The following is a 23442-nucleotide window of genomic DNA, read 5'->3' as shown; positions in this document are numbered from 1 at the left end:
AAAAATCCTGAAGAAGAGAGAAAAGCAATCAACATTAGACAGATTATTTAACCCCCACAAACAAAAAAACATGACTAATAAAAATGCAAGTCTGTGTATATATGTATTTTTATTATTACATATAAATAAATGTAGTAAGAAAGTATGTATTTTTATGTTTTGAGGTCTCCAGAATGAATTAAATGCCCATAAAAACCTATGGTAAATCGATAATTGGTTAACGAACAATTTGGATAGCGAACAAAGTCTTGGAACGGATTATGTTCGTTAACTGATTACCCACTGTATGTATAAAAAAAACCATAATATATGTTTCAGAAAAAGAATGTTTTTTTGAATTTTTAGTTGTCAGTCAGTGATTTGCACATCCAGAGTAGAGTTGTCATATATCTCGTATTTCACTTCATATTCTGATGTTTCTAGCACACTATTACATCAAAAAACTTCAAAAATATTTTATTTTGTTCTTAATTTTTAAAGCCCTCAATAGAAAACACTTGATTACTACTTTTTGCTACAAATATATCTTCATGTTGCAACAGTATGGAACAACAACACAAATTATGTATTCACAAGATCAACATCTCCTTCATTCATTTCTCAAATTTTTGCTTTTGCAAAACTCAAATCTGAAACACATCTTTGACCAGTAATGGATAAGTCCACCTCATTCACAATAAACATAGAGATCTTTTAAAAATTCATAACCAGCAGCATTGACACCTATCATCAAAATGTAACATATTCTATAACCTTGTTGGTATTACTTGGGACGATCTTTTTGGATAATGGTGAAAAAATACATCACAGTCATTTTGGTTAATGTGTGACTTCTAGTCTCTGTACCCATTGATCAAGATCATGGATAAACCATGCTTTTACAATTATGGGACTTTCTGTTCAATGTTCAAGCACATCCAAGATCATCAAAAACATCTTTCTCACATCCTTGAGCCAATGCAGCTTGTTTGCCACTCATCCTTCTTCCTATTTGAAGGGGAGTCTTACCTGCAAGACAGGAGTAACCATATCAGGCAGCATCTGTGAATTGGCAATTTGTGATCTAGAAGACAAGCATATGAAAATCAAATTGTATTAAACACACAATAAGTTGATGATGCACTCATGATTTGTGCAAAAAATCTAGCACACAGAGATTTTACACACACACATACACACACATATCCAACATAATGGACAGATTAAATGAGCTAAATTATATAAAATAAATCATCAGGGAGCATGGATACCTAACAAGCATGATCAAGAGCTTAATAAATATGAAACCCACAGGTTAAAAAAGAAAACATTAAACCATATTTTACTATTAGATACAACCATGAACAGAAAGATTTGTAATGATCTAGCAGTTTTTGACAACATCAGATTCACCTGAAGAAGGAACCCTACTGTGTACAGCCTCCTTAGGAATTTCAAAGACAACAAAATATACCAGGAATGTATTCTATAGTTATCTTCAAAATAACCATTACTAACAACAAAAGGTGTTGTTCTGCATTTGGTGGGATATTCAAGGAGCAATTCATTATAAACTGCTAAATAAAAAAATAATAAGCCATAACAGAATCTATTTACTATTAACCAAATGAATTGTTTTAGGATAGAGTTCATTTGAAAAGGATCAGCTCCGGTCAATAGGAAAAAATGTAACTTAATGCTACACCATGTTAATGCCTGTTCATACACACAGCAGTCAATCTAAAAATAATAGCTTTGGGCAGGAAATTTTACATCTTCCTTACTTTCCAGATGTGGTTCCTAGTGATCACCATCTTTTGTGATTTCTCCAGCACTTTTTAGAGGGCATACATAAGTTCACAAGAAAGTTAGAAATGATATCAATCAAAGCTTTTATAATCTCAAAACCAGGAAGCTTCTGCTGAAATGTAATTAAAAAATTGACTTCAAGGTGGCAGAAAGTTGTGAATACATTTTTAATTAAATTAATTAATAGGTTGTTTAATCATATTAATTTATTTGTTTTAAGAAGAATCTTTTAATTTCTAAAAAATTTATACTTTGGATTAGTTGGAGATAAGACCAATAAACAGAATTTTTATTCATAATTTAATATATTATTATTGCATTATTAATACTCATATTTTTCAAAACAAAATTTCTTGCTGTTTGTTAAAATAAGTTATTTTGAAGATATCTTAATTTNGGCGAATTTTTACTCGTTACTACAATAAACGCGAAACATACTGTATTAGGGAAAATGGTATTTTATATTTTTATTTATCTTTTTATCTATAACTATCTTTATTTTTATTAATGCGCGGCGACCATCACGGACTGATGAGATGGAGCCACTCCTCTAGGAGTTTCCCGTAAATCCCGGATTGAAAAACGGGGACAAGGGTTTTTCCCGGATGGGATTCTGGGTATTGTTGCTTCTTGTCGGGTGATCGCTGCCACCAGCGCGTGTAGCTCTCTCTCTAGTGTACTCGTAAGATTGTTGTAAATAAGTGTTGTTTTAGTTTAAAACGTGGTGGTGGATTTAACTACTTGACGTTTACCGCCTTCCGATAATGACAGTCTTTGTGGAGATGGAAATGGATGGAGAAAGACGGTCGGGTTTCGTCTAACCGATGGCTGCCATCCATTACCTCCACTTCGTTGGGGGGAACTTTTGAATCGAAATAACGTATTTCCATATTTGATCTCGATTTTCATCTAACTTTTTCCTCGAGATTAAGGAAGGACGGTGGGAATTTATAGGTCTACAGTTTTTCAAACCGCGGCCCAATCATTTTTCTATAATTGGCTGCGAATGGCACAATTACTTAGAGTTAACATTAGGAAACAACGTATCTTAAAAAATTTTAAATATCATATTTTCAATTGGCGTCCGACCAATGAAATGGTGCCATTTTGAACCATCCGAGTATCGCGATAAACGTGGCAATAATAGACTAAAATAACTAAACTCTTTAATATAACAAATATTAAAACAAAAACCGTATATTGTATTTGATTGGTATAACGACAAAGGCTATCTTACTTCAGGATTTATCACACGGAGTGACCGATCTAACACATTTTAAAAATTCTTTAAATAACTTTACCGAAGGAAAATCCGTGCGCTACAACTTTAGAACCATGAATGAAACTTGATATCAAACTCCCATTAAAAAACTATTAAAAAGCAATTAAGCGCGCGTCATTAAAGGTAAATTAAAATCGCGATAAAACTTTTTCTGGCGGGAAAAAAATTTGGAGACAAAAACATTCCAAAAATTCAAAAAAAGAATTCAAATGACCGCATTTTATGTAACTCGCCCGAGATATCTCGGGATTGGGGCTTAAGGAGAGATATTATTATTATTTATTGTAAAATTTTGTCACCCCTGCCGCCCCCGCTACGCTACGTCACTGTATTTGATATATTTAAATGGGAAAAAATATTAAATCATTACGCTTTAAATCCATACCAGAAAAATGTATGAAACGCGCAGTTCGGCTGGTATTCTGAAAATGGATGTACCAACAGGCGAACATTTTNTTACCCGCCTAAACTGTCCGTATCGTGGCGCTGGACGGCAGAAAGTAGTTTGGCTGCCCGGTGACATTTTACGTAATTATAGGAGTTTTTTTACCATTGTTTACGGATACCGCCACAATTTTTTTGCTGTCTTATAGGAATCGTAATTATAGGAACCCGTCTTATAGGGGATCTACTGTAATCTTAATCTTCACTATTGTTACTTTTTGCCTAAGCAATGCCAGGTTTATCTGCTAGTTACAAATAAAATTTTTTGTAGTGTGATGCATTCAAATTTTATCCTAGAAAATTATCTTGTGCGCAAACACATTCGTTACATAATGGTTGTCGACCACTGGTATCACTTTACATCCTAGTTGATAACTTGTCATCATAAAAGGCTTGGTAGGATTTAATTTGGTAGGACAAAGCAAAAAATGGATGAGTAATAATCATATCACCCTTTTAAAAGCAGATAAGTGCAAATCTTTGGTAGTGCTATAAAAGCACACTTGCAACACACTTCTAGACCAATACATCATTGATGCAGAAAGTTATCCAATAGATCAGTGTTTCCCAATGGGGGTGATATTGCCCCCATGTGGGCATTTTTCCATGTTGAGGTGGCAATTAGTAACAATTTATATTTTGGGGGGCAAAAAACAATTTTCTGGGCAATATAGTAAAACATTATATTAAGAATAATTAGATATTTTATTCATTATATCGTACAATAATTAAACAAATAACATTGTACTGTACTAGTCACTAGTCTATTTAATGCAGTACAAATTTGGCGTTAGCCTTGGCCCTTGGCATTGGAATTTTGAAGTGAAGGGAGCGACAATTCGTTACAGGTTGAGAAACACTGCAATAGATGAAGGATATGTGGACAAGCTACAAACAAGAGTCATCAGAGTTATGGGGACAGCTCTTGCTAAAAGGTTAACTACCGTGTTTCCCCGAAAATAAGACCTAGCACAGATTTTGCTGAATNTGACTGTGACTCAGAGGGCATTTCTCACACGATTTGGTTTAAATCCAAACGAAAGTGTTCCCGATCAGAAAAGATTTTGAAATGGGTCCAAAATTTAAGGACAACGGGATCTGCAAATCCTAAAAAGCCAGTTGGGCGTTTCAAATCCATGAGTACACCTGAAATCATCACCGCACTCAGAGCATCAATATAGCAGTCTCCAATGCATTCTACTTGGAAACATGCCTCTGCACTCCATATATTGGCTCAAACAATAAGTCAAATTTTGCACTGTGACCTTAAGTTACACCTTTACAAGAATATGATTGCTCAAGAATTGAGTCCAGTAGATTGTGGAAGACAGAGTAGAGTTGTTGTAGTGCAATCCTTACAGCTATGCCTCCTAGTGGTATTGTGTGGAGTTGCGATGAAGCACAATTTCATCTGTCTGGCACAGTGAACAAGCAGAATTTTCATTATTGAGCTGCTGGAAACTCCTGAAAACTCCACCAATGATCTCTTCATAGCCCAAAAGTCACCATTTAGTGTGCTTTTTCCTCTGTAGGCATTGTAGGGCCCTTTTTTTTTGAAGAGGATGGTGTCACTTACTGTGACTTCCAACCGATAATGCGACATGCTGGAGAATTTTTTTGTGCCCCAAAATGGAGGAATACAATACAAGTGACTTTTGGTTTCAACAGGATGGAGCCACAGCCCATAAGACCCGTCATTCTCGCACCATTTCGACAGAGATGTTCCCCGGTCGACTAATCTCTTTTCAAGAAGGCAGTGAATGGCCTCCTCACTCCCCTTTGACTTTTTTTAAGAGGGTATCTCAAGACAGAGGTTTTTAAACATTGCCCTCGAACCCTACACAAACTCAAGCAGGCCATTCTTGGGGAAATTGCCAAAATTCCTCCGTATATGCTGGTGAGAGTTGAAGAAAACTTTAAGGAACAGCTCCCGTGAAGGTCAACATTTGGACGACATCATTTTTAAAACCTGACCAAAAAAAAACTTTATTACGTGTACTTTGAATAAATAAGTTTTTCTAATTCTTGTATCGTTTTTTTAAAATTCACCTTGTAAATGTGGGACTCCATTATGCCCCACCCTGTTATTTATTAGTCATATTTAGCCTTATATCCCAATAAAAACTTTGACCGTTCNTCGACTTGGGAATTTTTTTGTTCAATAATAAATGTGAATTCTTCTTCCTGGAAAAAATAAGACATTCCCTGAAAATAAGACCTAGCACAATTTTCAGAGCAAAAATTAATATAAGACACTGTCTTATTTTCGGGGAACACGGTATATATGGACAGGGCTGTGGTTGCATTCCAGATACTCCAAAACTGTTCACATTTGCTAAAATTCATAAGCCAGACTATAACTTGAGACCCATAGTTGACGATACACACTATCTACACACCCTTGCCTACACACCTGTTAGAAAATTCAATACACGATATCCTCACTGTCCATTTAAAGAATTATAAGTTCACTGTGATTAATTCTATACAGCTGATTGAAATATTGAAACACATCAATCTATGTAATAATGCTCATATAAGAGTTCTCAACTTTGCATCTTTATACCCATCTATTAAACTACAACTGTGCTTCTATGTTCTTAGAAATTGGTTATTTCAGAAATATAGTGAACCTAAATACCACCAACAAGTCCTAGAACTGGCACATTTATTGTGTTATTCCTCATTCTTCCAGTTTAATAACAACACATACATACAAAAGAGAAGAGTTCCTATGAGAAGCCTCCTCTCTGGTGACCTTTGCGAAATGTTTGTATGTCTATTGGAAAAGAAAGTTTTACAGATGTTCCTTCTGATGAAAATCACACAAAAGATATGTAGATAATATTTTGATAATTATGTCAATTTGACAGAAATGTACTCAGCAAAAAAAGAACTAATCAAGTAACTAAACACCTTATTTGTTGCTGAGGGGTTTATTAGAAACGAACGTTTTCGATCTATTCAATAGATCATCTTCAGGTTAGAACATACAAATATGGAATACATCTTAAAATCAGGGTTGTGGAATCGCGTAAAAGTCTACCGACTCCGACTTTTCCTTACCATCCGACTCCGACTCCAGCTAAAACACCAAAACTCCGCGACTCCGACTCTGACTCCACAGCCCTGCTTACAATGGAACATTACATTCAAAATTCAAGAATATCAAAAATACCAATAACAGATCAACTACTTAGAATAAGAATTAAATCGTAAATAATATGTAAATGTAAAAATAAATAACATAATACAATATTTAATTCAACAATAATACAACATAAAAATACAAGTTATTAAGTTTCGATTAATGTGGTTACAGATCATATCACAGTTTATGAGCTACTTGTAAGCTTTTTAATGGCAAAGGTCCAAGTCAAGGCAAACTTCCGCCACATCTCTGGCGTTTATACATTCTTCATCAAGCTTGCTCCTGTATATTTCCATTTTTTTGGCAGTTTTCGCTAAAGTTGGTGAGTGCACTTGTCTGATGATTTCCGCTTCCTCCCATCCAACTATGGATCCTTGGGCTGGAGCCATCTGTGCCAATATCCTAGTGTTAGATCCTTTCCTAACATCATATTTATGCTTTCTGATCCTTACCCTGAGGCTTCTCATTGTAACTCCTATGTAATCCTTTTTTAGCCCTAACTGCTGGTTCTCATACAGGGATCCTATAAACTCCTGCTTTATCATCCTTATTGACATCCCCTTTATCATTTCTTAGGATTTTGTACAGACTCGGAGCTCTTTTCAAGATCAACATTAAATTTTTAATGCCCGCAATCTACTTCATGATGCCTCCTATACTTTTGTTGAATGTAAACTTTGTGTATTTAGTAGGACATTGTTTAGAAGCTCTTGTATCGCTCAACTCAAATTTTCTAACAATACCAGCAATTATGTTTCTCTTGTATCCTAATGCTTCTGCTATCTGCATAATCCTGTCGATTTATTTAACTCGGTCTATAACGTTGTCGCAATACAGAAAAGGCATGAAAAGGCTGCTAATTTATAACGAAATGGGTCATTGGACTGTGCAGGTACGTAGTGGGCTATGCATTGGTTTGGTAAACACACTAGTGGATACATGCCCTTTTCTAAAGATGATATTAATATCTAGGAAATGTATCATTTGGGAACTTTTCTGCTCTAGCTTCAGGTTGAGGCCATCTTCGTTATCATTAACTCTTTCTATGAAATTACCAATTTCTCCATTACTTTTCCATAATATAAAGAAAAGTTGTATATAGCTTCAGAAATGATATTGTTTACTACAAGAGATATGTGGACGATTCCACATATCTCTTGTAGTAAACAATATCATTTCTGAAGACCCTATGAGTTATGCCTCATAGGATCTTTTTATAAAAATAAACTTTTTTTACAAGTTTTGTTGAAGAATAAATTTTTTAAATTGAGCATTGCATAAGGCTAATTGAGAATAGCATTGGAGAGCATTTCTTTCAAAGAGAAGTGGCAGTCAATGTGTTAATTAAGGTTATTGGAGTTAATTTTATTACCAAAGAAGCATTTTCTGATTTTGTGCATCCACCATTAGTTCTAATTAATATAAGAAAAACTAAAGTTAATAAAATTAACTTTTGAAGTCTTAATTTAGTAATATTATGTTGCATTAAGTAAAATAATTCTAATATTGATATTTTAAATTTGATTGTTAATTTATCTTTTCCTTATTAGAGATATGGTAGCAGCAGCCAAAACTGGAAGTGGGAAAACACTTGCATTTCTAATTCCTGCTGTTGAATTGGTTTATAAATTGAAATTTAAACCAAGAAATGGAACTTGTGTGATAATAATTTCTCCAACTAGAGAACTTTCAATGCAGACCTATGGAGTACTTCAAGAGGTTCTTAAATATCATCAGCATACATATGGCCTTGTGATGGGTGGCACTAACAGACAGACAGAAGCAACTAAATTGGTAAAAGGTGTAAATATATTGGTTGCAACTCCTGGCAGATTATTAGATCATTTACAGGTAATTTTTTATATTAAAATGTTATTAACAATGTACAGTACATATATTTCATTTTTAAGTTATTGCATTTTTATTATTTATTTATTTAAATTTTGAACAAAAAATACTTACTTAACTTCATGAATTATTTTAAACTAATTTATCATATGAGCTATATTATAAAAATTAGAGTTGTGAAGGATAATATAAAAATTATGCAAATTTATGATGTAAGAGAATTGTTGGATAAAAGGTTTAAATATAAGATGAGTCAAAAGTCTTTTAAACCCTTTTCATTTCAAAAGTATTGGAGATATAATAATTTAGTTACTGTTGTTACATAGGAAGTCATGAATAGAGAATCAGGTGAGACCTTTTTGTTCACTTTGAAAATGATTTTCAGGATTATGTAAAATGAAATCACATATAACTGAAGAGGAACGGGTAAAAATTGAAAGAAATAACTTAGTTACTTGTACATTTTCCAAATTATCAAAATTATGGATTGACTATATTTTGGATTATTGTTTTCATAGTTAACTGAATTCAGTTATTACATTGCCATTCATGTCTGCTTTAACGTCATTGTAGGAATCAACAATCTTGACTATCATCTTTTGGTTCAAATTAACCATCTCTTTCCAATTCAAGATTTTTCTAATTATCCTTTGGCTGATAAGCTCTTGAATTGTGAGCTCCATTATCACTTTCCCACACTTACTATTCAATAATATTTATAATTTTATTTCAAAAAATGTTTCTGTGAACCTAGGAATAGAAAGTGCTATCTGACTCTAGACAGTTTGAAGAAATAGAATTTTAGTTAAACTCTATCTGTCACTCTAAACTACCACCACCATTATCTTGTATAGTGCAGTACTTTATTATGTTTCTCATGCTTTTCAACCTGGGGTTTAATCAAGAGAAAATGATATTTCTGGATTAATAATATTTAATTAATTAATAAGATACATGTTAGCGTTTTTATAACAAAAAATATTTGATTTTCTTACTTTACTAATAGTAATTAATTGTTTTAGAATACTCAGTTTTTATATAAAAATCTTCAATGTCTAATTATTGATGAAGCTGATAGGATACTGGATATTGGTTTTGAAGAAGAAATGAAACAAATTGTGAAAATTTTACCTAGTAAGTATTCCTGTCTTTTTTTTTTTCTTAAAAAATTAATAGAATTTTCAAATTTTTTTAAAAATATAAGTTATATATATGTAGCATATATATTGCTCTACATATTAATGTTTTAAAATAACGTACTAATACTTATTTCACAAGTTTCTAGTTAATACTATTAGCTTAAAAAAATACGCACTAATACTTTTTTAAGCATTTTTGATATAACTGTTTATCAAATTTTATAGAACGAAGACAGACAATGCTGTTCAGTGCCACTCTAACTAAGAAAACAGAAGATTTAATTCATGTAGCCATGAATAATGAACCACTATATGTTGGTATTGAAGAAAACAAAGAAAGTGCAACTGTTGAAGGCCTAGAACAAGTAATCGTTATGATTATAATTATTATAAATAAACTGATATATAAATAATCAAAATATATGTTGATTACATGTATAAACATTCAATCTATAATCTGATTTTTTACTCAAAGTCAAATTATCAGGCTATATTAAAGGCTAATTTTAATAATCAGTTATAAAGTATGCAGAGTATGCAGTTGGGCTGCCATTTCTTGATAAATTTAATAATCACAAATAAATAAATTATTAATTTAAACTCAGAATGTTCTGGAAGAAAAGAAAAAAGTTTGTTTGGCTCTATGTGTTGATTATTTGGTTTTATACATTATTTTATATAAATTACTTGAATAGAACTGAAACAATCAAAATCAAATAGTAAATAAAAGTATATTAAAAAGTTTTGCTTTTACATTGTATAAAAATAATTTTTTGTGTCATAGCTATTATTATTAGATTGATTATTCATTTGTTAACATTGTAGTGTTAATTATATATTAGTTTAGATAATAAATTAATACACCCATATAAGTATAATGTGATTCTTATTTATGAGTGTATGTTGTTTGTGAAAATCTCTGATAAATCAAAATCTTACAAGTAGTGACAGGTTTTTCTGTTATAATCAAAATTTGTAATTCCTCCTAGCATAAACCAGTCTTTCTTCTCAGGTTCCATAAATAACATTAAAATGCTATTTACCTATCAAACAATGATTTTAGGTGAAATAAAATGAAATTTTTGATTATATTATTCTCAATTTGATTATATTATTTTCAATGATGTAAAAGTAACTGACTAGATTTGAGAGAAATGAACACAACATAAACAAATATGAAATTATCAGACATTTTATTTAATGATAAGAAAACAAAGTAACTTAAAACAGTAAGGAGAAAATGTATAAAATAAAATTGTAATTACTGATAGAAGAATTTGTAATGTAGAGGTACTAGATTAACTAAACTAGTTTAGTTCAGTTAACTTTATCTCTACATTATAAGTCCTATTAGTGATTCAAGAGAAAAATTCACATAAAAAGGCGTTAAAGAACATTTAAAGAAACATTTTAATATTCTGCAAGTACTTTTGACGTATTTATAAACATTGTCTTCAGGCAGAACCAGAGTCAAATAGGTTTTCGAACAAGTTTTTAAATTGGAACAAAAATGGCATTAGCCACTTAGAATATAACAAGTTTAAAGATAAAGAATTAGATTTAAAATACATGTAACAGTGTTGCGCATGCGCCTTCCTGCACAAAGAACAAGAACAGCATTAACTGTTTAGAACATAATACAAAACTTAGAGTATTAATTTAAATTTGCATAACATCATTGTGCATGTGTCTTACAGCGCAGGAAATAGAAATGACAATTAGCCATTTTTAACAAAAGGTTTAAAAATAATAAAATATCATCGTTCATGCACCTTACTGTGCAGAGAAAGTAGGGGTATAGAAACGGAGCTAATGTAGGTGTTTTAGTTGTTTAGACTGATCCAAATCCTACGCAACTCAAGGGTGGAAGAGTTGCAAGGAGACAGCAGAGTGGTGAAGAGGGCCTCCCAAATGTACACCAAATTCTGTTCCTCACAGCACCTCAGCATCACCACACAGTCCCAAAGTGGGATGTGGTGGTGCTGCACAACCATCTTAGATAGTTTGGTGTCACAGCTGCCCTCTGCGATAGAATATTGGTGCTATGTTATGTGGCTAGATAGCATCCTGGTGGTTGCCCCTATATAGTGGGTGTGCACCAGACATTGGATTTTCCAACTGAATAGAATATATGCCTGACTTTTCTAGGATCGAAACCGCATCCTTGTCGTTACATAAAAGCCTCCTCAGACTAGGGTGTGGGATGATGGTTAAAAGTAAGGCATTTTGCCTAAAAATACAGTAAATCCAGGCTGTGAGGTGGCCACAAAACGGCAGAAGTTTGATTTTCCTTTTTCTCATCTTTTCTCATCAACATACAAAAATGAGTCAGTTTTAATGCAAAAATAAAATTTTAGTTTTTGAGTTATTTAATAAATTTATTCCTAGTCTTCAGAATCTCACAGTATAATAAATTTTTCTAACTTATCAGGTTATCTGTAAATTTATCATAATGTATCATTTAACATTAAATATTAATATAACATTCGATTCTAAATCTTAATTGAAGATATAAATTATTTGTATTCATTGTTCTAGATATAGATATGAGAAAATATTAGGTTGTTCTGTAAGTACTCTCATATTTGCTTTATGTTAGATATATCCTAATATATTTTTATCATATGTATTCTTCAGTACATAGATACTCCTTTTATCATTTGTGATAACTAACACCTGGATTTATGTGTTACAAAACCCATAAAATAAGGTGGGTGATCAGATAATGAACATTTTCGTGAAAGATTTTTATGTTGGGACAAAAGCACCTCACAGAACAAACACAAGAAGAAGCAATGTAAAATAATGAATAATGATTGGTCTTCCCTTGTCTTTGGGCAACAATTCAAAACTTTTTGGAGCGTGAGAGACGTCGACATCGATGCTCAACCTGATATATACTGATCTAATAGTATTCCTGTGAACTTCGAAACTCTCTCTTGTAATTTCAGCCTTTTATTTTTCTGACAGAAACAATTCTTTTATACTATTTGCGAGACTGTTGGGAGGGCACTCATTAACTTTTGCATCGGTTTTTATTTTTGAAAGATGAGAGTATAATAGCGAATGTAGAGAGTGGGCAGAAGATGTCTGACATTGCTGGGCAGTATGGCTTAAACAGATCTACAGTAGGCTACAGTTCAATCTTATCTAAGAAAGATACAATATAATCAAGAAGACTCAAGCAGCTAAAGGAGTAACAAAATTCACATCTGAGAAATAAAGAACATTGAAGAGTTCATAATGGAACCTGAAATGGATCTGACAACAGAAGAATGCCAAGAACTCTTGAGTGAAGAACACCAAGAAACTCGGCGAGATATGTTTTCTTCTGAGAAAGAAGATTAATGCCAATATCTGCTATTTAAAAAGCATAATCTTTTAAAGATTTGGGAGGATGTCAGAACAGTAGTCTTAGAGTCACATCAAAACCAGGGTGAGATTAATAGGCTTCGGGATCTCTACAATTACAATGCTATTAATTACTTCTGAAAAACTTTGAGGAAGAGAGAAAAGCAATCGACATTAGACAGATTCTTTAATTCCCACAAATGGAAAAAACATGACTAATAAAAATGCAAGACTGTGTATATATGTATTTTTATTATTACATATAAATAAATGTAGTAAGAAAGTATATATTTTNTCCCACAAATGGAAAAAACATGACTAATAAAAATGCAAGACTGTGTATATATGTATTTTTATTATTACATATAAATAAATGTAGTAAGAAAGTATGTATTTTTATGTTTTGGGGTCTCCAGAATGAATTAAATGCCCATAAAAACCTATGGTAAATCGATAATTGGTTAACGAACAATTTGGATAGCGAACAAAGTCTTGGAACGGATTATGTTCGTTAACTGATTACCCACTGTATGTATAAAAAAAACCATAATATATGTTTCAGAAAAAGAATGTTTTTTTGAATTTTTAGTTGTCAGTCAGTGATTTGCACATCCAGAGTAGAGTTGTCATATATCTCGTATTTCACTTCATATTCTGATGTTTCTAGCACACTATTACATCAAAAAACTTCAAAAATATTTTATTTTGTTCTTAATTTTTAAAGCCCTCAATAGAAAACACTTGATTACTACTTTTTGCTACAAATATATCTTCATGTTGCAACAGTATGGAACAACAACACAAATTATGTATTCACAAGATTAACATCTCCTTCATTCATTTCTCAAATTTTTTCTTTTGCAAAACTCAAATCTGAAACACATCTTTGACCAGTAATGGATAAGTCCACCTCATTCACAATAAACATAGAGATCTTTTAAAAATTCATAACCAGCAGCATTGACACCTATCATCAAAATGTAACATATTCTATAACCTTGTTGATCTTTTTGGATAATGGTGAAAAAATACATCACAGTCATTTTGGTTAATGTGTGACTTCTAGTCTCTGTACCCATTGATCAAGATCATGGATAAACCATGCTTTTACAATTATGGGACTTTCTGTTCAATGTTCAAGCACATCCAAGATCATCAAAAACATCTTTCTCACATCCTTGAGCCAATGCAGCTTGTTTGCCACTCATCCTTCTTCCTATTTGAAGGGGAGTCTTACCTGCAAGACAGGAGTAACCATACTGATATGGTTACTCCTGTCTTGCAGGATCTGTGAACTGGCAATTTGTGATCTAGAAGACAAGCATATGAAAATCAAATTGTATTAAACACACAATAAGTTGATGATGCACTCATGATTTGTGCAAAAAATCTAGCACACAGAGATTTTACACACACACATACACACACATATCCAACATAATGGACAGATTAAATGAGCTAAATTATATAAAATAAATCATCAGGGAGCATGGATACCTAACAAGCATGATCAAGAGCTTAATAAATATGAAACCCACAGGTTAAAAAAGAAAACATTAAACCATATTTTACTATTAGATACAACCATGAACAGAAAGATTTGTAATGATCTAGCAGTTTTTGACAACATCAGATTCACCTGAAGAAGGAACCCTACTGTGTACAGCCTCCTTAGGAATTTCAAAGACAACAAAATATACCAGGAATGTATTCTATAGTTATCTTCAAAATAACCATTACTAACAACAAAAGGTGTTGTTCTGCATTTGGTGGGATATTCAAGGAGCAATTCATTATAAACTGCTAAATAAAAAAATAATAAGCCATAACAGAATCTATTTACTATTAACCAAATGAATTGTTTTAGGATAGAGTTCATTTGAAAAGGATCAGCTCCGGTCAATAGGAAAAAATGTAACTTAATGCTACACCATGTTAATGCCTGTTCATACACACAGCAGTCAATCTAAAAATAATAGCTTTGGGCAGGAAATTTTACATCTTCCTTACTTTCCAGATGTGGTTCCTAGTGATCACCATCTTTTGTGATTTCTCCAGCACTTTTTAGAGGGCATACATAAGTTCACAAGAAAGTTAGAAATGATATCAATCAAAGCTTTTATAATCTCAAAACCAGGAAGCTTCTGCTGAAATGTAATTAAAAAATTGACTTCAAGGTGGCAGAAAGTTGTGAATACATTTTTAATTAAATTAATTAATAGGTTGTTTAATCATATTAATTTATTTGTTTTAAGAAGAATCTTTTAATTTCTAAAAAATTGTTGGATTAGTTGGAGATAAGACCAATAAAGAGAATTTTTATTCATAATTTAATATATTATTATTGCATTATTAATACTCATATTTTTCAAAACAAAATTTCTTGCTGTTTGTTAAAATAAGTTATTTTGAAGATATCTTAATTTCAAATATTTAGAATTACTAAAATGTTTTGAATTTTAAACTTTTATTTTTTAAGTATTAAATTTTTTCATTAACAATTATTTCTTCTGTATTTTTTAGGGTTATGTAATTTGTCCATCAGATAAGAGATTTCTTCTTCTCTTCACATTTCTGAGAAAAAATAAGAAAAAAAAGATGATGGTATTTTTTAGTTCTTGTATGTCTGTAAGATTTCATCATGATCTTTTAAATTACATTGATCTTCCTGTCTTGTCTATTCATGTAAGTAATAGTAAGAATAGATAAAGAAAATTTATGTAATGAAATAAAATTATATATATATATATGTATAATTAATCTGTTGAAAAATTATAGAAATATTATGAATACAATAATATTTAAATTTGAAATTTTCATTCATAGTTTTTATGTATTGTATATGTCAGTGTATAAATCATCCTCAAGGTTTCTGTCTGAAAATTTTGCTTTAGACTTTTACCTGTCATATAAGTTAATCCTCAAATATATAGAAGGCTACTAGTAAACTAGAACTAAAACATGGTTATAGTTTAAAGTGTATAACAAGGCTCAACTACTTTCATTAAGATAACAAATATATGATTATGTTATTATAAAACTTGTGTTAAGAGGAGTTTGAGAAACAGGCTCTACATAGAACACCAAGTATCCTCTCTAAGTTATTTTAATAGGAAATTTATTGTTTATGTAATTTATGGAATGTATTTTATATCAGATATAACAGTAAACAAGTTCAAGCTCAATAACGGTGTAAGGATATACATATGACATAATAGTAGAATGCTATAATGTGTCTTTTCAAATAATTATTTTTTTCAGCAGTTGAAAAGTGTGTAGTATTCATTTATATTGAATTTTTATTCTATTAACGTCTATGTTAAATAAATTTACAAAACACTAGTTGGAATATTTGTGGCAGCTTGCAGACTAATGGTTACAATGCAGTAACTATTAGATGCATTATTCCACTTGTATTTTGTTCAGACAAATGCACATTGAAGTTTGATACAAATAAAAACTACCTTTGTAATCCTAGCAATGTACTTCTTAAAATTAAGAATGTTTTTGATCGGTTTGACCGACCTTCTTCAGTTAACTGCAACATCGAGTAAAAGAATGCAATTTTATTATATTTTTATTTATACACTTTTTGATTTTATGTTGTTTAAACTTCTTGTTCACATGTTAATTCAAACATTTATGTATGGTATTATTGTTAAATTGTATTCATTTTTATTTATCGTTTTAAATTTGTTGTTCCTATTTTACTTCAAACATTACATTTTATTTTCAAATTGTATTCTTTTATTTAATGTTGCTGTTAACTTAAGGAGGTTGGTCATACTGTCAAACTGATCAAAAACATTCTTAATTTTAATTAATACATTGTTAGGATTACAAAGGTGGTGTTTATTTGTGTCAACATTTTTTCCTAGATACATACCACTATTTTGAACATTGAATTTTATTTATTAATCAGTAAGATAGATAGATCAGATAAAATAGTTTACCAAAGAAATAAATTATTGTAAGTATTTATTGCAGTAGTATTTGATATCTGACATTATCAGGATAGTAAGTAAATAAACCTTCATAGGTGTTAAATTTCAAAGAATTTTATTAAATGAAACACTAGTACCTTGAGTGAAGCTTATTTGTCATTTTCAGGCAAGAATGGCAGAGTACACTATGGCTAAACTTAGACAATCTAATTTTTAGTTTTAAAGTCTCTATTTCCAGTTTAAACTCTGTTTACAAGGGAAGAGACAAAATTCACAAGCCTAACTATCCTGTATCTGGGCATAATTTCATGATACCTTGCATGTATATGGTATTCAGGAAGCATGGCTATTCTGTTGATAAAAACCCAACTATCATTTAGGAGACTTGTGTAATGACATGGATACTTATTCCTTACAGAAATGTTTGAGAGTACATAGAATTCTTATAAAATTAGGGTTAATGTATCCAAGTTTGCATATGTTGGAGTTGTTTGCTGGAAACACCAGAATACTTGTTAGTAGATTATTTGAACACCGGGAAGATTTTGCATATAGTGGATGCACTACAGAACCATCCAGACGAATCTTGCAGGGTAGTTTTGAACCTTTACAAGCAGATGCCACCATAATCCAATGCTGTAGGAATCATATTTTATTTATCTAGGAGAGTATACTTTCAAAGACAACAAAATATACCAGGAATGTATTCTATAGTTATCTTCAAAATAACCATTACTAACAACAAAAGGTGTTGTTCTGCATTTGGTGGGANCAAAATTGAAACAAAAAATTTCGGGAGACAAATGTATTGCCAAATTTGAAATAGCAGCTTCTCCAGAAAGAAAAGGCTAATAGGGAGTGTGACTACCCCTGACGACATACAACACCCTCAATGAGCCATCACGCTGTTTACAAAGGCTTTAAGACATGAACCTTTACAAGCAGATGCCACCATAATCCAATGCTGTAGGAATCATATTTTATTTATCTAGGAGAGTATACTTTCCCCATACTAACAACACTTCAGAATTGCTTGACTTACGGTTAGGCCTTTTTATCATGCTAAAGGAAATCCTAGGGTAACATGGGAATTGGCCAAAACTCATTTAGCTTTATACTTTTATTTAGTAATAATATTTTAGTCAGGATTAGTTTTACTGTTTTCAAAGTTTAATTCAAATTTTTATGATCTTTATTATTCAAATATTATATGATCTTTGTTATATATTTCAAATTTCTGAATTTACATATGCAAATTTTGAAATATGCATTCATGTATATAAATTTCAGTGTAAATTTCCAGTAGGCAGATATCATATGTTCTGTAAATTAGGAAGTCATATGGGTGTTTTAATGCCTTTATTTCCTTCAAGGAAATTTTATAAATTATAGCTTAAACAAAGCCCAGTGTAGCTCCCTAATTTATTAGTTGCAGTAACATTTTGATTTTAATTATCAACCTTCCTCTACCTGAGGAAGGTTGGTAAAATATATGCTGAAAACATTAATGATTAAAATTTTGCTTTATTATTATTATATTTTTATTTACTATTGATATGTAGGGGAAGCAAGGACAATCAAAAAGAACAACAACATTCTTTCAATTTTGCAATGCTGAAAGTGGTATTCTACTTTGTACTGATGTAGCTGCTAGAGGTCTTGATATTCCTAAAGTAGACTGGATTATTCAATATGATCCACCAGATGATCCAAAAGTAAGTTTATGTTGTATATATTAGTGACAATTTTGTTAACATTAGTTGCTAATATAAAACTTTTGATTTATGAAAATGTAGTTAATGTAAATTTAAAATAATAGTCTATATTTACAATTAATATAGCAAATTTAACTAAAATTACAAATTATTTATATGTAACTTTTTGTTTTAAAGGAATATATACATAGAGTTGGAAGAACAGCTCGTGGTGAAAGAGGCATTGGAAATGCTTTATTGATTTTAAGAGAAGAAGAACTGGGATTTATTCGTTATCTCAAACTTGCTAAAATACCTTTGAAAGAGTTTGAGATTTCATGGAATAAATTAGCCAATGTTCAACTTTCAGTGAGTAAATTTTACCCTAGTTTTTTCAATTATTTTGAGTTAATGTCACACACACACAATTTTTGGTACCCAACAAACCAGCATTGCATCAAAGATATTCTTACACTGTATATATAAATGAAAATCTGTATTTTTATACAAATAATAATAAAAAGTAGAGAAATAATTAAACATTTTAAAATTAATTTTTTTAATTTTTTGGCATCTCCATGAGAAGTTGGCAGCACACTTGTTGAGAACTTCTCTGTTATTCATATTTATATAGGTTTTTAATTTTTTTTTTACCCTTTCTTAGTAAATTTTACTGTCTTGAATTTCATCATCTTATATGAATATATACACACTCAATGACCATAACTAAAGTATTCTTATCCAACACTATGTAAAGAAATATTTAGCAGTCCAAATGAAAAAAAATCTGGTATAGTTACATTTTAAGATATGAAGAAATTTCTCTAAAAACATAAATTTTGCTACTTGAACTCTGTCTAATCTTTACTTCTAGACCAATTAATTTAGATGATGTAACTACACAGCTTGGTAAGTAACTTGTATGGTTATATCTTCTAAATTAATTGGTCTGAAGTGAAGATTGAACAAAGATAACATAATTGGAAATACATCTGCATAGAAACTAGTGGGTTTTTTTTATTATTTTATTTTTGAATAACAATGGGCATAAATCAATGTGAAAGTTGTGACAGCTTTTTCGAAACAATATCATCAGAATAGGAGATAAATTCTGTGGCACCCAATATTAAAATCTAGATATTCATTGTACGGTGATACTTGATATTTTGATTTTATTTTCAAAAAGGTTTTTTGCAAAGGTATATATAAGCAAAAACATGAAAATATTTTTTGTGCAAATTTCTTAAGACTGAAAATTCTCTTCTGGCAGAAATTTGTAAAATTTTAACAAACTCCCATCTTTAAACAAGTGTTTGTTTTAAAAGAAATTCAGAAAGGTCTGTTAAATCTAGTTGATTTTTTTTTTTTAATTTATATGCTTTGAAACTACACTGAGGTACACATTTAAGATAACAAACATAAATTATAGGATATCTGGAAAAGTACTGTACAAGTACTTAGTGGACAGGGATGAAGTTTGGTACACGGATACCTCAGGCCAAGCAAGATCAATTAGTTGTTCAAAATGAAAACAAAAATTTCGGGAGACAAATGTATTGCCAAATTTGAAATAGCAGCTTCTCCAGAAAGAAAAGGCTAATAGGGAGTGTGACTACCCCTGACGACATACAACACCCTCAATGAGCCATCACGCTGTTTACAAAGGCTTTAAGACAATAAACCCTACTCCTCTGTATGGATTTTAGTTCATGGTGGGTCCTATTAGGAATGATGTGCTATAATGTTTCTTCCTAAAGCATTCCAGTCATGTTTAATCAGATTTAGGTTCTGAGACCTAGCTGTTCATTCCATCTTTTGAATATCTTTAACGATATCTATAATCATCTGAGCTCTGTGGGACCTAGTGTTGTCATTCATAAAAATGAATTAGGGTAAAATAAAAACTCTCATATAGCTCAAGAACCTTATCTTTATATTCTTGTCAAGTACTGCACTCAAAGATGTGCAGGGGCATGCAGCCCCCATCCAACATGATGTTTCTCCTTACTGGGAAACTGCTTCAACCATAGTTTTCCCTGTTCCACTGCAGTTGTTTTCCTAGTGTTGAAGGGTTGATAGGTGTTCCAACATACTCTCTCCAGATGTTAATGCATTGAGAATCAGTTTGCAAACTGTATCTCAACTTCTCAGAAAATATAACAAGGGACTACTGGTCTTGTGTCTAGAGATGATGCTCACAGCACCAGGAAAGATGGGTTCTCTGTTGGAAGGGTTGAGGAGGATCCACACCACTGGTCATCTAGCATAAAGCTGCTCTTTGTTAGCTATCTGTTAGTTTGCCTCAATACTAATGTTCCAGTGACAGTAGCAAACTCATGTGCAAATTGTCTATCTGTCATTTCTCTATGGCATTGGGCAATTAAAGCCAATTGACAGTCTTCATGAGGGGGTTGTTGATCTTGATTGACTTTGGCCTGCTCTTCTAGTTATGGTTCCATTTTCTTGGAAGTGTTTCCATAGCATGAATACTACTTTTCTGGACACTTGTACCATCCAGTTATCTCCAATTGGGACTGGCCTGCCTCAACTCTGCCAATTTCCCTTCCCCAAGTTTGTCATCTAAACAATGATGCTGTATCATTTTATCAAAATTTGATTGCTCTACCCACAATCACTATTCAAAAACAGTTGAATCATAGAGTTATGGAACTCCTTTCATTTTGATTTGTAATTACATATTTCACTTCCAATTGATAAGATAATTCTTGCAAAATTGTATATTATTTTTCTCACAATTTTCAGATAACTTTTCAGTTTATTGTGCTAAATGTATTTGTTTAATTATGGACACCAGTGTAGTTCAATGTTCATGATAAATCAATCCACTGAAAACAAGTTCTGCAGATATGCATATATTTGGTCTATAAGCTATAGGTTAGAGACACCTGTTCCAAACTATTTTACATTTATTTATTTCTGGTTATTAAATTTAATACTTAATTTCCTATCTTCAGTCCAAATTACATATCTTTATAATTAATTAATCATAGTATAGTCTGATTAAAATCTAGTAGTATCATTTCTTAATAATTTCAAAAAAAAAAAAAGATTATTTTTAATTATAATGTATTAATGATTATTTGTATTCTCTATATTTTTCTTTTTTTAATTAAAGAATATTTTAATTTTTACAGCTTGAAAAATTAATATCAAGAAATCATTATCTATACATGGCTGCTAAAGAAGCATATAAAGCATATGTTCGTGCTTATGATTCTCATCAACTGAAATCTGTTTATGATGTAAACACTCTTGATTTGAAAGCAGTATGCAAATCATTTGGATTTACTGTACCACCTTGTGTAGATTTGAGTATCCTTTATTATTTTTGTAATTATGTATAAACCAAGCTTGGCATATAGTAATAATTTTAAAATTCATGATCATTTCAAGTTTATTAATTTTTTAAATTTTAAGATATTAATTTAGAACACAGTTTAAAAGAGAATAATATAAAGTAATTACATCATGTAAATTTCAAATACCATACATACATTTGTAAGATTGTATCTAATTTTCAACTTAAAAAATTCTTACGTATTTAAACAAAATATAAACAACTTATATACATGTTTAAATATTTTTGACCAATTTTAGTGGTTATCATCAGGTTAAAATCTCTTAAATGTTTAAATACAGGTATACCTCAAGTTACGTCGTTCTCGATTATATGTCATTTGTCAAAAAAATATATGGAAAAATAAAAATCAAGTTTAAGTCATTTTATTTGACTTTATGTCTGTCCGTCACAAATATTGAAATCGTAATATCACTAGAAAAGTGTTAAAAGAACATAAAATCATATTAAAATACATACATTTACAGTAAATGTTAATATAATCATCATAAATTGTAGAGAACAAAATATGAAAACATCTGTGACTCTGTGTTGTCATCTTATTTATTAGTCTTTAAGAGCTCAATATTGGCATTTTCCACGGTACTTCCAATATCTTCCATTTGGTGTTTGGGCATAAATCAATGTGAAAGTTGTGACAGCTTTTTCGAAACAATATCATCAGAATAGGAGATAAATTCTGTGGCACCCAATATTAAAATCTAGATATTCATTGTACGGTGATACTTGATATTTTGATTTTATTTTCAAAAAGGTTTTTTGCAAAGGTATATATAAGCAAAAACATGAAAATATTTTTTGTGCAAATTTCTTAAGACTGAAAATTCTCTTCTGGCAGAAATTTGTAAAATTTTAACAAACTCCCATCTTTAAACAAGTGTTTGTTTTAAAAAAAATTCAGAAAGGTCTGTTAAATCTAGTTGATTTTTTTTTTAATTTATATGCTTTGAAACTACACTGAGGTACACATTTAAGATAACAAACATAAATTACAGGATATCTGGAAAAGTACTGTACCAGTACTTAGTGGACAGGGATGAAGTTTGGTACACGGATACCTCAGGCCAAGCAAGATCAATTAGTTGTTCAAAATGAAAACAAAAAATTTCGGGAGACAAATGTATTGCCAAATTTGAAATAGCAGCTTCTCCAGAAAGAAAAGGCTAATAGGGAGTGTGACTACCCCTGACGACATACAACACCCTCAATGAGCCATCACGCTGTTTACAAAGGCTTTAAGACAATAAACCCTACTCCTCTGTATGGATTTTAGTTCATGGTGGGTCCTATTAGGAATGATGTGCTATAATGTTTCTTCCTAAAGCATTCCAGTCATGTTTAATCAGATTTAGGTTCTGAGACCTAGCTGTTCATTCCATCTTTTGAATATCTTTAACGATGTGTATAATCATCTGAGCTCTG

The 23442-nt window shown here is 31.1% G+C and overlaps 1 protein-coding gene across 2 annotated transcripts in view; it reads left to right on the top strand.

Moving 5' to 3' along the window:
* Positions 1 to 22021, top strand: part of LOC111623201 (probable ATP-dependent RNA helicase pitchoune) — a 65177-nt gene extending 43156 nt beyond the window's left edge. For both annotated transcript variants that reach the window (XM_023365697.1, XM_023365696.1), the window contains 7 exons: positions 8216 to 8516; positions 9536 to 9647; positions 9878 to 10017; positions 15527 to 15688; positions 18510 to 18662; positions 18840 to 19010; positions 21797 to 22021. In XM_023365697.1, the coding sequence (XP_023221465.1) occupies positions 8216 to 8516; positions 9536 to 9647; positions 9878 to 10017; positions 15527 to 15688; positions 18510 to 18662; positions 18840 to 19010; positions 21797 to 22006 (1249 nt within the window). In that variant the 3' untranslated portion in view covers positions 22007 to 22021. The remainder of the gene's footprint in view (positions 1 to 8215; positions 8517 to 9535; positions 9648 to 9877; positions 10018 to 15526; positions 15689 to 18509; positions 18663 to 18839; positions 19011 to 21796) is intronic.
* Positions 22022 to 23442: the final 1421 nt, after the last annotated feature.

This window comes from Centruroides sculpturatus, unplaced genomic scaffold, assembly GCF_000671375.1.
Source record: "Centruroides sculpturatus isolate CEXI.00-Female unplaced genomic scaffold, Cexi_2.0 scaffold8, whole genome shotgun sequence".
NCBI classification, from domain to species: domain Eukaryota; kingdom Metazoa; phylum Arthropoda; class Arachnida; order Scorpiones; family Buthidae; genus Centruroides; species Centruroides sculpturatus.
Note: the sequence above shows the minus strand (reverse complement) of the source record. Positions and strands in the feature narration are given on the sequence as shown.